The sequence below is a fragment of the Varanus komodoensis genome, unplaced genomic scaffold (genome assembly GCF_004798865.1).
Source record: "Varanus komodoensis strain SLA01 unplaced genomic scaffold, ASM479886v1 scaffold28, whole genome shotgun sequence".
In the NCBI taxonomy this organism is placed as follows: domain Eukaryota; kingdom Metazoa; phylum Chordata; class Lepidosauria; order Squamata; family Varanidae; genus Varanus; species Varanus komodoensis.
In genome coordinates, this window is record NW_025335727.1 from 13,169,632 (window position 1) to 13,187,305 (window position 17,674).

General features: G+C 37.4%; 1 protein-coding gene across 5 annotated transcripts in view; it reads left to right on the top strand.

Annotated features, from left to right (window-relative positions):
• Window positions 1-17,674, top strand: part of IFT80 (intraflagellar transport 80) — a 156,148-nt gene that overhangs the window by 116,555 nt on the left and 21,919 nt on the right. For 4 of the 5 annotated variants that reach the window (XM_044434434.1, XM_044434430.1, XM_044434429.1 and 1 more), the window contains 4 exons: window positions 8,559-8,738; window positions 12,511-12,629; window positions 13,287-13,361; window positions 14,858-15,021. In XM_044434434.1, coding sequence (XP_044290369.1) covers window positions 8,559-8,738; window positions 12,511-12,629; window positions 13,287-13,361; window positions 14,858-15,021 — 538 coding nt within the window. The remainder of the gene's footprint in view (window positions 1-8,558; window positions 8,739-12,510; window positions 12,630-13,286; window positions 13,362-14,857; window positions 15,022-17,674) is intronic. The other variant, XM_044434433.1, reaches the window with a different exon arrangement.

The following is a 17,674-nucleotide window of genomic DNA, read 5'->3' on the forward strand; positions in this document are numbered from 1 at the left end:
ACATATAAATACTTTAAACATAATAAATAAATAATATATCATTGTAATGCACTTGTGAAGTTATGAATCAAAACAGCCAAATCCTTATACAGAATGGGCACAGCTGGCACTTGAAGTGAAGTAGAAAAATGGTACTTCTGGACACAGATGTCATCTTAGTATCAGATGGCAGAGCTAGGCCAGAACAACCTCCAGAATTGGTTTTTTGTAGGGAGGCTCAATAACTGGCCTTTCCAGGACTGCCAAATCAGATGGACTTTCACTCTCAACAACTCTGTCTTATTTGAGATGAGCTTTAGTTTGTTTTGTTTCTGTCTTGTGTTGTGTTATTTTATTTCTAAGCTTCACAATAGCTCAAATAGTCTGGGCAGTACAAAGCAATTCATTCAGTAATAAAAACAGATGACAATAAAAATGCAAATAAAATAAAATACAACATAGAATTCCAATATTCAAAATTTAAACATTTAAACTAAAACGAACACAACTAACAAAGCTTAAAAAATTCAAGAAAAGCTAGACCCTAAAGCAGCTTAAAGGTTAATTTGCCATTAAACGTGTAGGAATAGAGGACATTATTTGCCTGGTACTGAAAATATTGCTATGTTGGTAACAGGCAAGCCTCAGTAGGGATAGCATTTCATAACTGGGGGACCATAACTGAAAAAGTCTTCTTTCTTGTTGCCTCCCTCTGGACCTACCTTGGAGGTGGCAGTCAGAAAATCTCAGATGTAGATCAAAGTGTCTGGGTAGATTGAGGTTGGGATAGGAGATCCATCGAGTATTGCATTTCTAAGCCATGCAAGTCTTTTTAGGTTAAGACCAATCCCTTGAATTTCTGCCTGAGAAGCACACTGAACTTGGTGGGCCAAACTGGTCTTATTATATGTTCAGACCTTCTGGTTCCCATTATTAACATGGCTGCCTCTTGTTGCATAAGGTGGAGCTTCTGAACAGTTTTCAGTTGCAACAACACACAAAGACTATTGCAGTAATCTAATTTATAAATTACCAGAGCAGCTCTTAGAAGGTTCTCCTAGACACTGAAGCTTTCTGAGCCTCAAGTGACAAAAACTGATCAAGGAGAATTCCCATGCTGCAAATCAGCTTCTTCAGGAAGAGAGCAAACACTTTTAGAACAAGTTGGGAACTTTCTAGCTGGCCAGAAGAACTTCTCGCTAACAGTATTAAGTAGTATCCTATCTACTGTTGACCTCATACTGTCAAGGGCCTCATTGGGATCCAAGGAAACAAGCAATAAATAATAGCTTGTTGCTGATGACACCAAACTACAAATCCTGTCATCTCACTGAGCAATTTCATATATATGTTAAACAGCATGGGAGGCAAGATGGAACCTTCACAGTGGAACAGCTGTTTGCCAGCAACACTTTTTGAAATCTTCACATCTAAATTATTTATTTATTTATTTATTTATACAGGCTTTTATATACTATCTTCTATAGTTAATTTGGCTCTCAAAACAGTTTACAAGATTAAAAAACCATATAATGATAAAATAGTAAAACAATTATAATACATTTCAGTAACAATACATTCCAGCCATTCAGCATCTGAATCAACCCAAACAAGAAATGAAATATATGTTGAACAATAATAAGCATAAACTAAGTAAATAATTAAATGAATATGTAGAATTTGAAGCCTATTAACTATCGAAAGCAGCCAATCATACCAGGCTGGCTAAGTGGCTAATCAAATGGAAGCTGTGACTGGACTAATGGAATGGAAGGCCTAAAAAAGGAGGCAGAAAGCAAGAAAGCTGGCAAGGAGGGCAGCTACAGTGGAAGCAAAAAGTAACAGTAGATAAAGAAAGAGAAACAAAACCAAAATGTAGGAAAGCTGCCTAGGAAAAGTAAGGATTCTGGGGCTGGCACTTACCTGCCTACTTAGCTAAAGATCACATTCTAAGCCAGGTAAAACTATGCCTTGTCATTGTTTGGTGGGCATCTCACTGTTGGTACAACATTTTATTGTACATGTTTATGGAACGCCAGTGAATCATTTAAAAGCCACAAGGTGGAGTACAAAGTAGTATGCAGTCCTGCTCAAATGTCACTAAAGTTTGACTATAAATCATATCCTACAACTCACCCATTTTACAGAGTGTTTTTCCTCATAATTTTAAAATAACCCAGGTCATAGACCTTGTTTCCCATTGGCTACAGAGGTGCTGAGAGGATCTTCTAATTGCAAGAAATATGCATGTTGCTGCTTTTGGTTCTCATGTAAACATTTGGTCTCTAGGGAGAAACTAAAATACCCAAACATCAATATCTGTAGAAATGTGTTTAAATTCCATTTTAACACAGTCATAATTTTACCATTAGTGTTTTTAATGTGCTCCTGAGAAATCAAGTGTACATTTTAATGTTTTGCACACATCTCAAAACCAAGCTTAAGTTGGTTAATTCATACATGCTGATTTACAACTCTTATAACACAATCTGATATTTGGCTTCCTTTTCTGTAGAAATGAAGTAGCCCTTTTTCAACAGTTGGGGCTGAAACAATCTTGCAGGTAGTCTTTTGCCAGTCTTAATACTGTGTTAAAATTTTCCATTTGGCACATATATCCAGATCTCCAAATAAGTGATATTTGAAGCTTAAAAACATGTATTCTTCATTGTTCTGTTTGCTTTGACTGTTTTGAGATTCATAAAATTCAATCTTTCTTTTGTGGTGAAACTCACATTTCTAGATATAAATGTCTTTTTCTTTCTTCCTAAAACTTTAATTTGGAGACTGCAGATTGTACAGCTTTTCACTTCATGTTATAATGGCTCCAGAAATTTATGTTAATAAATACTGTTTCATTCATGTTAATGGGTTCTACCCTTGTACAAAGCCTCAATTAAGGAAACTTCCATAGAAGAGAAGTTTGGGCAGGAACCCATCCCCTTTTCATATACTGTTAGTGGGTTCCTGAATTATTTCCTCAGTTTCACTGATACCAACATTGAGGCTTCAGAACTGAGAGAAAACAGAATCAGAATTGGCCCCAGTGCTGCCATGCCTGTTTGAGGTCCGAACACTGAAGTGGGGATGGCTTGCAGATTGTGCAAATGCATGGATGACCAGCCAAAGAACTAGTTACAAGTAAGTTCCTGTCTTTCAGGCAGAAGTGATTGGAATCTTTCTTGGCCATGTGGTAGTCAGTACGGGTGCCATCTTGGTGGGTCCAGAAAGGAGTGAGTGGCCTTTATAGGGCAGGTGAGGCTTCCAGAGTTCTTGGATTTGAGGGTGAGAAATATCTCTGATCTCCCCTTCAGAGGCTGAGGCAATCGGGGCTGCTTCTGGCACTGGGCATGGAGCTATAACCCAAACAGAAGAATCCAGCAGTGCAGGTGGTGCTGGGGCTGGCGGAGGAGGCTGCTGCTGAGGTTCCCATGACAGCACTATAGCTCCAGTACTATACTTCCTCCTTTTCTTCTCGGTCTGATCCTGCAAGTTAATGGAATGTGTCTATTTCAATATTTCTTTCACCATCGAGAATGGTGTCAATGGATCTACACAGCCCATGATTATTGCTGGGGCACTAGTGGGGAAAGAAGGAAGAGAACTGGGTTTTGAGGCTATTTTGTGGCTGTTGAGGCAGTCTCCTTAAGTGAAGAAGGTCATTGCAGCTCCATAACGTGACATGAGATGTTCACTACTCTCTTCCACAATAAGGCCTTCAGCCTGTTTCTTCTGGCCTCTTTAGTGAAGGCCTGACATCATGGGCAGGAAGCTACAAGATGACCCTCTCTAAGTAAAGTAAGCAGAGGAGAATGACTTTCTGAAGGTAGTAACTTACTGTTGCAGCAAACACAATTCCAAAAGGGTACCATTGAAGCTGTATGCCTTGGAGGCAAAAGAGCAATCAAAAATGTCTGAAATAAAGGAAGAGGCATAGAAACCATCTAAAGTGTGAAAGAGAAGTAAGGACACAAAAACATTTCTCAGCTGAGAGAGTGCCTTCTCTGATGAGAAAGGACAGTGTTCCTAGTAATACAATCACAGCAATGGTCAAAGAGGAACTGAGGAAATAGGTGGGAGTCCACTAACAGTATATAAAAGAGGTGGATAGGTTCCTACCAAAACTTCCCAGCTCTGGGAGTTCCCCAAATTAGGCTTCGCACAGGTGTGATGCACGGAAACGATGAAAAACTCCAGATTTCCCCATTATGCCTTGGCTTAATATTTCTCTGAATCTGGGAAGCTTCAGGGCTCCCTCTGCTGGCCATGAACCAGCATAACTGCCCTGCAGGTCTAGTCCCAGATGTTACTGCAGCTGCCAGGGCCTTCATGAGCACCACCTGGTAGCCTTGCTGGAAGAGCTGTTTAAGAACAGGCTCTTACCTCCAGAAATTGCCTCAGCAACATCAGTCTCCAATTTGCTGTAGCCCATTCTTGTGCTTACATCTTGTCCCTGCTCCAGGTGCCCATTCCTGGTCATACTGACTTCCCAGCAGATTCCTTATCTTTGGCCTTCTCTGATTACACTCCTGCTTTTCAGACTACACTACACTGAAATGATTATTTGAAGCTACTTTGTGACTTAAGATAAACAGCATCTAGGGAAGATATATTCAGAGTTAGCATTGATGCAGATGCATAAACATTTTTAACTCTAGTGGGACCTACTATGGAGAAATTTACACTCGAAGAGATAGGGCTGTTGGATAAAAATTCTGTGGTTCTGTGTTCTCCCTATTGTTTAACCATCGTTCAACAAGCTGGAATTCCTTTCTGCCTGCATCCACAGGCAAGTGTGGAGGCTACTAATAGGCAGATTTAGCTGGAGATCTGTTGATCTGTGTCACATGGTACTATGGTGACATCTGTGTCACTGTTTCATCGTTTAGGTGAAGTAGATTTTATGAAGCTATAATTTGCCGATGATGAAATTTCGCATTACGGTGTGGAAGTACATTTGCGTAATGTTTGCATCAAATTCTTTGGTAGAATAATGAGTAATTGGTTCATAATATTATTTTCATGCATTCTATTTCAAGCCTTAGATTATATTGGAAACGTTAAGAGCTTCCTGTCTTCCCTTGAATCTGCAAATACAAAAAATTTATTTTCTGTATACAAATACAAACTATGAGGACATATCTGAAGAAGGCTTTTTTGTTGCTTTTAGCATCCCTCACTAACCTCAGTTCATTCTCAGCTCTAGCTATCCTGACATCATCCCTGCAATTCCGTGCTAGGGGCTTGGGTTCTTCCTTTGTAACCAGGCCTTCCTTCTACTTCCTATACATATCCCTTTTGTTTTTAGGTAATCCGTAAGCTTTTTATGAAGTCACATTGGCTTCTTCTGTAGTTGTCTTCCTTTATTCTTTGTTGGAATCATTTGTAATTGTGTTCTTAGAACTTCCTTTTTTAAATTCCCACCCACCTTGGACTGCTGTCCTTATTAGTCATTTCCCATGGGACTTTACTTATAATGATTCTGAGTTTATTAAATACAGCTTTCTAAAGTTAGAGTGTGTGTTTGGCTACACTTGGATTTTACTTCCTTTAAAATCAATAATTCAAGTTTGGCATGGTCACTTTCCCCAAGTTCCCATAACTGCAACTTTGTCCACTAGGGCTTCTGTGTTGGTGAGAATCAAGTCAAGGATAGCCATTCTGCTAGCTCCACTTTCTGTAGAAGGAAGTTATCTGCAAGATAAGTCAATAATTTCATGCTGGGCCATGTTTGGCAGAATGACTCATCATTACCAAACTTCATTTTCACTTTGCACAGTTTCAGACTTGTATATAAACCAGGTATCATGGCTTAAAATCTGAAATGCCACTGAACAAACTAGGGTTTATAATTGGTTTTAGCAATCAACTAGAGTTTATTTTAAAACATTCCTTGTTAGCATGTAATGACAAGCTTCATACTGAATAAAGTGAAACTAAATGCTGGCTTGTTTCTCCTTGTGGCTGAATGATGGGAGTGTATACAAGCCTAACACTTTGCTTGGGCTAATCTCTGCTTGTGCACATACTGTTAAACCACAGTGTAACATTACATGGAAATCTTCCCAGCAGGTACTTCCGTAATAGTTGTTTTACTGTGGAATTGAAGTGCCTTATTCACTTACTTTTTATAGGGTATCAGATACCATAACTTAATTTATCAGCTGTTGCACTTGAACCCATGACTGTATGCATCATTACAACCTTCTCAGTACACTTATCTACCTACTTTTCTGTCCATCTTTTTAGACATTAAAATATTTTTCACATCTCAACAGTAATGCACCATTGTTTGGAAAATACCAACTTTGTTCCAAATAATGAAACACACAAGAGAAAATACACTCACAACTATGTTCTGGACCTGAGAAATGGTAAATTTTTGCTTAGATAACTTGTATAACTTCCTGATTAAACATGATGTACCATTGACACCTTTTGAATTTAGTTTTGGACATGGTCAGCAATGAGTGACTCACTCATAAGTTTATTACTTGCTCAGATGTGTTGTGTCTTTCCTGATTTTTTTTAAAGTGTGGTTTTATTTTATTTAAAAAACACTTTTTGAATAGCATGCTTAATACAACCCTTAGGAGATAAAATACGCAGTAGCAACTCATGGGAACTATAATTCCATCTATAGGCAGGATGATTATGATGATGAAAATGATGATCACTCCCCACTTCCGAGTTGTGAGACATTCCAGAAGCATCACTGGTTGGTTTTGTTGAGAGAAAACTGGTGGCTTGCAGTGAACTGTTTCCTTTAATTACAAATGTAGAATCAAGCATATTGGAGGCAAATACCTTTTTGATTTTATTATATGTAAGCTGCCATGGGAGCCTTTTTGGCTGAAAAGCACTATAGAAGTGCTACAAATGAACAAAATCTATCTTCAGTAGACAATTGGTCCCTAGAGAGAAATGTATGCAGCTTCCCAAGGTTGTATTCCCAGATTCACCTTACTTGAGCCCAAACTCAAATCTCTCTCCCTCCCATCTGTCTTAATTCAAACTCTAAACTGCCTTTTCCTGTCTAAGTTCAATTTCTGCTAGTTCTTACATTTCAAAAACTGAAGAGATATTTCCAGCTATCAGGTTTCAGTCTCCTGCCTTTAGCTTCCACTAATGATACATCCATGAGCATCCTGGCCTTTGTTAGCAATCAGCCTAGCAATAAGAGGCATTTGAATATTTCCACCAATTTTAATGTTATGCTAGGTGGCACCATTTTGCTATTATTTCTGTTATTTTGTATTAAATGATTTTGTATAATAAATAACAGTATATTTTATGTGTAGTACTTTCTTATTAAGCATGCTATAATGATTATGTGCTGGGGACATTCCGGTGTTCATTTCATCACAACTACTGACCTTATTTTGTGCTGTGGATGGAATACAAGAGGTGTTGTACAAGTACTTTCACAATTGGTAATAAATATACACTGAGGATGTTGCACTGAGACATTGGGGGAGATTGGTGTTTTGTCATCAATGGGCGTCATGATATAAATGGTTCAACAAACAAAATATGCATTAAAGGGGCATGGCAGTGATAGGTTATTTCTTTTTTTGAACCACATTCATATGTGATGGGTGAGTCTAGAAGGTAGTATGGTGCAAACTCACCCAGCGAGCTTAATGGCTAAGCAAGAATTTGAACCCAAGATCTTGAAGTCAGTCCTTTACCCACTATGCAGCACTGACTTTCTAATGTAGGTGAAATACCACTTGCCAAAAGTATTATGGAAAATCTATCAAGAAGAAAGTTCGTGTCAGCTTGTGTCACAATAAATTCATTGATCTTTAAAATGTCTCAGAATGCACTTCTGTTTGTGACAAGACTAATATGGCTGATATTATTTGGTTTATATGTACAAGATAGCAACCAAAGGTAAAATGTCTCATTTCCTCCACACTGGTCAAATAAGTTCCATAAAAGCTGCATCTGTTTGTCTCACTATGTGTATGTTCTGTCTGCTGTTTGGTAGCATTTTCTTAGAATAAGACACCTGCAGGAGACCCACAAAGATAACTCTCCTCTATATGCTTTCTATCATACCTATAAAAAGTTTGCAGCATTTATGTCTGCTCCACATAAATGTTCACTGTTCAGAAGTTTAGATTTTTATACTGACACATTAATTCCTTAAATGTGTTTATCAGAATACAACTACATTTTGACTAAGGTTAAATTTACATAATACATACATATGAAATAATATGAGAGATCTTACATATTTTCCTTTAAATTTACATACACCTTATCTAACAAAAAGACAAAGGATGACCTTTCTCTCCAAAAGCATTGTGTTACTGCAAGTTAAGCAGCTCCATACTTTTACCCACCCCACAACTATCTAATATTTATTTCATGTTTGCAGTGCACTGGATTCTAAACAGAACTGAAAAGTGATCCTACCCCCGCCTGAATGGTTGATAATATCAGGACAATAGGACAAAGGCGGCATAATAATAAACTCATGCAATATGAATTCCTGTATGTTTAACATGTATAGTGTGTATTATATATTCATTAGAAGTAAACTTAGTATTTTAATTTAAAATATTTTACAGTGGTCCTATGCTTTAGAAAAGCCAAACACTGGAAGCATATTTAATATTGCTTGGTCTACTGATGGCACACAAATAGCTGGGGCTTGTGGAAATGGACATGTGATATTTGCTCACGTTATAGAACAGCACTGGGTATGGAAGAACTTTAGAATAACACTAACTAAAAGAAGAACCATGGAGGTATGTACTGGATGTTTCAAGCTTTGTGCGTAGCAGAACATTTATTAAATATACGGCTTTCAACTCTGGTGAGCAGAAAACCTTGAGAGAAAGTAACTGGTGCTTTCTGAAAACTATTTTTGAGTTATAAGTTGACTGAGTGGTATCAGTATCTTTTGCAAATTAAATAATCACAAGATTTCAATATTCCTAGTATAATTAGCAGATTGGTTAATATTATAGCATGAGGTGAATGTTCACAACCCACATGTCCTACTGAAGTTAAGAAGGCTACTCTGGAATAAATTGTCTGGGCATTGTATCCCAAATTACTGCAGTGGCTGCAAATTCAGCATCAAAAGCTTTGTTTATCTAGAAATTTACAGCAACTATCAACAAAGGTGCAGCTGTGGGAGCAATAGCATAATAGCCCATGCACAGATAGTCTGGGTGTGCTGATAAAAAAAAGTTTGCCTTGTTTATAGCTGTGGTTTACCAATACAGCAGCTGCAGCATTGTTGCTTGTCACAATCATGCAAGGCTAACCACATGTCTGGTTTTTGTTTTTGTTTAATTATGGCAAAAATATGACCCAAAATTAGCAAAATTGTGCTAACTGGAGACTCGTTAGCCAAAATATTTCAGCTCTAGGTTAAACTTGTTTTCAGCTAGGTAAAATACCAAGTTACAAGTTGTTTTTATTACTAGATTCTGTTGCCTTAACCAGGGAATTTTCAAGCCTTCATTAGCCTGCTAACAACAGAGGTGCAACATTAAATCCAGTTAAATATTTTTAGGCAACAGATTTGGTACTTTAAAAAAATTAAACTATAGTAAGTGATATATGACCTCAAATGTGTAGGAGAATTCTAAATTTAGGTTATCTTGTTTTGAATTAAAAACTGAGTCTGAATATCTGAAAACAAATGCATAAATGGGTATTTTTACCTGTTAAATTTTCTGTCTTCCATAACCAGACACTGACTCATAACATCCCACCCAGAGGACAGGGTGATAATATACAATTTCTGTTGTTACACATTTTCTCAATTACATCTTCAGTATTAAGAGTTCAGGCCAGGCTTTTCAGTCCTAGGTGCCCAACATTAGGTTCTCAAATCTATAATTAAGCACCTAAATATCTTTTGGTCTGAAGTGAATCCTTCTTTGATGCTTAATATATAATTGAGAAAACTTGCAACAACAGAAATTCTATATTACCCATCTGTCCACTGGGTGGGATGTTATGAGTCAGTGTCTGGGAATATAAAAGTCAAATTGGCAGGTAAAAATCATATTTTTGCATTCATTTCCAGACATTGAATTGTAATGAATGACTGTCCAGTAATCCCTGAAGCCTTTGTTATATTTAGTTTATACTGCTTTTTGGGAAAAGTATACATTCAGTGGGATTTTCACCAACACAGTAAGTAGATGACCTGTGTATAATTTAATACTTCTGTGGGGTTCCCTGAAAACAGAAGCTCCTGTCTATCTCCCACCTTGGATTTGGTAATAAATACAAATGCAAAGTTAGCATCACATTTTCAACTCCTCATAATAACTTTAGCTCATTTTCTTTAAATGGTTCTATAAGTATAATGCAAGAGTTGACTAGAACTGCAGTGACCATCCCTCTGTTTACTGCTTATGAATAGTTCAGTCACGTGACCCTAAGAACTATGAATTCCCATTTATAGTTCCTTGTCTGTGATGGGGTGGATGGGAGAAGTTATTCCATTTTGACAGCTTTCATTTTCTGAATGTCAACTTTTCATGAATTTTACCCCTAAACTACTAATATAATAAATAAGGTTCCAATATGGTCTCTAGGCTGATGGTTTAGAATCTGTTAAATAAAATTAGGTATCTGGGCCTTAGAAACTTTCCTGAATAGATGGGAAGTATAGTTTCTATGAATTCTCCTTCGTCAGCTGCACTGGCTGCCTGTTCCAGTCTGAGCTGAACTCAAGGTCTTGACTATGACATATAAAACTTGGGGCCGCATTATCTTAGAGAACACCTTACTCCTTATATTCCTGCCCATTGTTTAAGGTCATCAGTGGAGGCCCTCCTACATGTTCCTCCCCCTGAGGAGGTTAAGGGGGAGGTTGCAAGAAGGAGGGTTCTTTCTGTGGTTGCATCCCAAGTATGGAATGTGTTACCATCAGAGTTTCGTCATGTGCGTACTCCATTGAGTGTTTGATGCCTGGCAAAACTGTTGCTTTACTGGCGCACTTTTGGCACCACTTAGATTATTTTTGCATCAAATTGCACCAGTTTTCATTTACTAACTTAAGTTTTATTATTCTAGATTATTTATATGTTATTTATCTTGTTTATTTTAATTCTACTATTTTATTTATGTTACCTATTGGTAATTTTATTGTAATGGCTGCCCAGAGAGCCTAATGTTAATGGGCAGCCTTTAAACAAATTTAATAAATAAATAATTCACAGCCTGACAGTCAAGAGGATATGGTTGTGGTCTGTTGCAAGATGAAGCACTCCTGGGCTTCCAGATTACAACTGGTCTGGGAGGTAGGAGAATTCATTTATTACCAAAATCCCCATAACAGTGGAAAAGAGTGAAGAGTCTGAAGTGCAGAGTTTCTGCAGCAACCAGTGCAGCACAATGCTGTCATGATTGAGTGAGTGCTGTATGCAACCCCACCTTACTTTCTCAGTTAATTTGTGACCTTCAATTAATGAATCAAGCCTTCTCACCCCACCTTCCCACCAAGTATTTCAGCAGCTATTAGCAGTGCTGAAATACTTGGAGAGCTTTTAGGAGAGCTTTTATCTGCCCCTCTGGCAGCAGCACACTCTTGCCTCCATAAAAGACAGTATTATATAAATTGTTATCACATAAATTAAAACTTTTTGAGATCTTTTATTTTTTTCTTGATAAATAAAATTCTGGGTAATTTATCTATAGTTGCTTCCATTGCTAGCATCGAATATTTTGGGAACACAATATTTGGGTTTGATGACATACAGCAATATTGTACTTATTAGTTCTATACCTCATTATTCTTAAAATAGATCTAACAGTTAATGTCCTAATTTCATATTATTGTATTAAAGTTAAATTCCATGGGCAGTATCCTATGATGCTGTTGTGCCTCCATTAATTCTGTACTGCTAGAAGGAAATAGGTCAGCAGAACACCCTGCTGTGATTTCTGCTGACCTATCTGGTTCCAGAAATGAGCATTGTTGCTTCAGGAGCCACTAGTTCCAGAGAGCCAGGGTAGTGTAGTGGTTAAGAGAGCAGAATTGAGACTCAGGCAATCTGGGTTCCAGTCCCTGCTCAGCCATGGATTCAACTGGGTGACTTTGAGCCAGTCACAGACTCTCAATGCAGCTCACCTCACAGGGTTGTTTTTGTGGGGATGAGAATAAGATCAGGAGGAGGAGAATTATGTGAGCTGCTTTGAGTTTTTTGTACAAAAAGGCAGGATATAAATCTAATAAATAGTTCTTCCTACATTAGCAGATCATTTCTCTACCCCAGGCAGGATAGAATATTTCCCACTGCTTTAATGATAATATTTACTTCGCCTATATACAAATGAAGAAGTCCTAGAATCTTAAAATAGGGTATAAATTATACAAAAGTGTATTGTAAAGTGCACTTGATTGGTTTAATATTGGAATGTTTATTGTCTTTTTCCATTTATTTTGTCCAATTCTTAGATATGAGACCTAGAACAATACCTTGTTTTAGTTTTTAGTGTCTTAGTTTTTAAATTATTTAAGTTTATTTAACCATAAGCTTTTGTTTCTATTAGGTTCGGAATGTACTTAACGATGCAGTGGATTTACTGGAATTTCGTGACAGAGTTATTAAGGCTTCTTTGAACTATGGGCATTTAGTAGTTTCAACATCTCTTCAGTGTTACATATTCTCGTAAGTACTTTGAATTAATGAGACATAGTCATCTGATAAGTTACAAAATTGTTGGTTTAATACATAATAGATTACAGTTCTACATGATTTGATTTGGAAACATCCATTGTTTAAAGGATATATCCCTTAAACAGAATCTAAATGATAAAAAATTTTCATAAATTACATGTGGAATTGACTGGCTAAATTTATTTTCTTATACATGAGACATCTGCAGTGAAGCCATATGTTACAATTAACAATCCTGTGTCCCAGTCTACTAGCACACTGGTTGTTCTGTGCTTTCTTTTAGTCACTACTTGTACCTAATCCCTGAACTATATTTTAAGTTTGAAGTACTTTCAAATTACGTTCAGAGGTATTGTTCTCTCTGTGTGTGTCCATGCATGCATGTTTGTGCACATGCGTTTCTCTGCATCACACCAGCCGTAACTTTTATAATGATATCGGAAAACATGAAGTAGCACTTAGATAATCAGTTTCTTTTAAAACAACTAGTAAGATAAATGCTATTTCTATATGTCTGTATATTCTGAAAAGGTCACCATATATAGGGTAAAATATATTCAAAACATCACCCATATAATCTAATATGTCTCTCTGAACTACCTTTGGTATCAAGTTTTTGATTGGATATTTCTCTACCTTTTATTTTAGAATTAAAAACTGGAATACACCATTAATCTTTGACCTTAAAGAAGGAACTGTCAGTTTAATTTTACAGGCAGAAAGGTAATGTGCCTATTGCAGTTTGTTTTTATTAAAATAATATTTGCTTAATTAGCGAACACTGGTGGAATAATATTTTGAAGAAACATGTATGTCAAATTCAACAGCTTTCAAAACTACACTCACCCCTCACACCATGGCGAGATGGCAGACCTGCTCTTGTGAATGAAATGAGTCAGAGGTTTCCTTCCATAGCTGGCATTACAGAGGGGGAGAAATTATCACTGCCACATCCCCAACACTACATCTGGGCAAGGACCTTCCATTTGTTTTGACCCCAACTCTAACCCTCAACTCTGCATTTTCTGAGTGCGACAAGAGAGCCAAAATAATGTCTGACTCCCTTCTCTAGTTGTAAGCTGGAAGGGGAGTGAGCACACAACTTGATTTGTCTCTTCTCTCCTGTGCTCTTCAAGCAGAAGGATCATTATGTCTGTTGTAATTATAACTGAGCTTCTTCGTTTTCTTCCGTGCAAGAAAAATACCTCTGAAACTTGAAGGGTATGGATTTCATTGATACTGGTTGGTTGATATGAGGTTGCTGGAGCATTTTTATCTCTTTGTGGTTGTTGTTCATATGGGCTGCAGGTCCCTCTTCACACTTCCTCACCATATTTCTTGCTTGGAGCTGGGCCAGAATGCCCGTGGGAACCACACTGTGTGTGGTAGTCTCATCAAACCCATGGGTATTGTAGACAAGCTTCAATATTCTTAGCAGGGAATGTGTTCAGCAGGCTGCAGAAGAGGTCTTACAACTATTATAAGTTCATTTTTCCAAGTGAAAAAAGAAGAGGAAAAATCCCTCTTCAACATTTCATATAAACCTAAGATAATCTAACCCATACAAATAAATTTTAGTGAAATTCCTCCTTCCTGAAAGCAGCAGAAAATCTACCCCCCCCCCCTTTCAAAAGGATGGGAAATAACATGATAGGGGGATTTTCAACATTTGTTTAGTTGTAATACCAGTGTTAAATTCAGAGTGTATGTGAGTTTCAGTTTTACTCAGAATTGTATTACATAGTAATCCTTCTACCTCTAAGCATTGTTAAGTGTAATGTTATGGAGTTAAACCAAATAGCAGGATCTTGTGCTTTGGGAGAAAGCATATAATCCCTGTGGCTCACTCTTGGTTACCTATCTGTGGTGAAGTAATTGGAAGCATTGTGTTCTCACTGACTCAGTATTATTTCCAAATGTACGAAATGTTGCTCTAGGAAAATATTAACACGTATCCATTCTAGAACATTTGGCTAATGAAACAGCATGTACTTGCCATAACATTAGACACCCTATGCAGAGATAAATTTGGCAGTCTAGAAAAATTAAAGCAACACCTTGGATCTCATTTGCAATCTATTTCTAGTTTAGATAAATCTAAATAGTTGTAAAAATAAACTTGTTATGAAGGCAAATAGATTACACAGGAATAATAAGCTGTGACAATTTCATTAATGGTATCACCTGATAATTGTTAATTGTTTCCTCCCTTTATTTAGGCATTTTCTTCTTGTCGATGGTGGAGGAATCTATTTGTATTCCTATGAAGGACGTTTCATTTCCTCTCCAAAGTTTCCAGGAATGAGAACAGATATGTTAAATGCCCAGACAGTATCTTTGAGTAATGATACTTTAGCAATAAGAGACAAATCTGATGAAAAGGGTATGTTAAAATTCGCTATTTTTTGCATAGAATATATTATCTTTTGAATAAATACATGAAAAAACTTGCTATATAAGTCTGAAAGAGGTTTGGGGAAAGGTAGTTAAATTCCCACTGCACTACATGAACAAGCTGTTTTATATTGAGTCTTATCATTAGTCCATCCAGCCCAGTACCATCTATTCTGTTTGGCAGTGGCTCTCCAAGGTCTCTGGCAGAGATATTTCCTACTCCTACTGCCTGGGATCTTTTCTCAAGAATTTAGACTAGAATCTTTTCTATATAAACCACCTACCACCTACCACTGAGCTATGGGTTCTTTCTTAGAAATGTATTTGTACGACTTGCATTGTAAGCCCAATAATTTGGAAAGGACTTTTTGATGTTAATTGACTTTTTGATGCTGCTTTCTTCAGTTAGTGTGATAAGAGAATTTCTTCCCAGAAAATGTAACTGATACTGGGAAAATCAGTGATTGGAAGATCCACATCCATGTAGGGGCTTTTTACTGTTTTTCTGCTGAACAGAATGGTTTCTGAGCCACAACACAAAACTGCTCTTTAAACTTTCCATGCCTTTTTATTTATTATATTCATTTTCTGCCTTTTTCCTACAAGGGGATCCAAGGCGATTTACATAATCCTCTTTCTCTTAATTTTATCCTCTCAACAACAGGTAGATTATGCTGAGAGACAGTGACTGGCATAAAATCACCCAGTGAGTTTCATGACCAAGTAGGAACTAGAACCTGGATCTCCTAATCCCAGCCCAATACACTAAGCACTTCAGAAAAGCCAGTTGATATTCTCTGTGCCTGAACACATACTATTTTCAGAGATATTAATGAAGTTACAAACTTAGTCTATCCTCTGTGTCAGATTAATTAAATTAAATGATTTTCTTTATTAAATCTACCTCGGAATAGTGATATCCAGCCCCTGATTTATGCTCACTGGTTGCGGATAGGATTACTTGTCCATCTCCCTAGCACTGCTGTGGGAACCTTTGTTAGGACATTGCAGACTTGGCATATGGGGGCAAGGAACTGTGGAGAAGGAATTAGCAACAGTGGAATGTTATACCTAAAAGGTGGTATAATTGGGGGAAAATCCAGTGGATTCAATTAAGAGCTTCAAATAATCAGACTGAACATTGGTATGTATTGTTTGTACTAAGGACCCCATCATCAAAATCCCCACGTGTATGCCCATAATTATCTAGCTATGGGAGCAGCATCTTGTAACCCATTGCTGAGTAACTTGATATGTGAAATCTGTGATTACTTGTTTTGTATACTTATGATAATGTGGTGTGATTGGCTGGAGAGTTAGAGCCAGAATGGAGAAGAGGCGTCTTAGTTTTGACCCATTTATTTATCAAATAATGGCTAGATCTAAATTTTACACAGAAAAGATCTTTTAGGTTAGGCAAGCTGAACCCTCCCCTCCTTGCCTTACCTCTCTGTGCTCTAACATCCCAGGCACTGGTCTCCTAGCTTAAGTTCTTGTGATATCAATGCTGGTCAATGAGAAAAGAATCTGGGGTATGCAGGAAAGAGAGGTAAGATGAATCAAGTTAGCATCCAGGTTTTAACCATCCAGTTTGTTTTGTTTTGAGTAAATACCTACTTCCACTATAAATTCTTACAGGAATCAGAATAGTTTACCTTTTGCTTTATTGCTTTTTGTGTAATACTAAAATATCCCGCCTCCAGAGAACAGAGCTTAAGAGTACTGATCTGCTAGGATGGAGACAAGTAGGAGCAGCAGCAAATGTGATCTTTGCCTCTCCTTCCTTCCACTCCGCATCTTCACTAGATAGGCTTTTTCACCTGTCTGACTAGAATGTCTTGGAGAGGGAAGGAAGGAGGGTAGTATGGCTTCAGGATACCTTGTATCCTGGCCTCTCCTATTTCTACACTTTCCCCAAAATGTTCCCTTTTATCCCACCCTAAGAACTTGCCTGATCTTGAAGAACAGCCAGTGTGATTCCCCCTGCACTGGCTGTAACGGTATGTGTAAGTGGTGGGAAGAGCTCAAATTCCCAGTTCCAAGATCAGAGAGCTATCTCCGATGATCTGGGAATCCGAAAAATCCTGTGGCCCTTCATACACTGTGTAGAAGCCATAGGATCAATTTCTGTATGTGATATGATAGAGTCTATCATATATCTGAATATAGAAAAGCATAGATTTTTATAAATTTTAAAACTCACCCCTGAGGATAATACATAACTGAGCACATAAAGCTTACATCGGAAGTTAGGACATTGTTCTTTCTATCTTATTATTAACTTGATGTGGTATGCAAGGTGGGTGGGTGTTGCCAGGAAATGAGATAAAGGCAGCTTGAACAAGTGGGGGGTCATTTGACTCCAAGAGGAACTTTCAAGAGCCACAGATGGGGTAAAGTGCGGGAAAATGGTGGAAAAAACCCATTGCACAAGCTAACTTCTTCTCTAACAACTTTGGATTCAACCAATTTACACTATTTTGTCTATTTGTTTTCCTTTTTTTGCTTGCTAGAGAAAATCAGCATGCACACACACAAAGTTCCCCAATTACCAAGTTACTCAAAGAAGCAATTTTCAAAGCTCATGCTATATAAATTGTGTAAACCATTTCCAGTTTTATGGTTCTCATTGACCTGTGGTA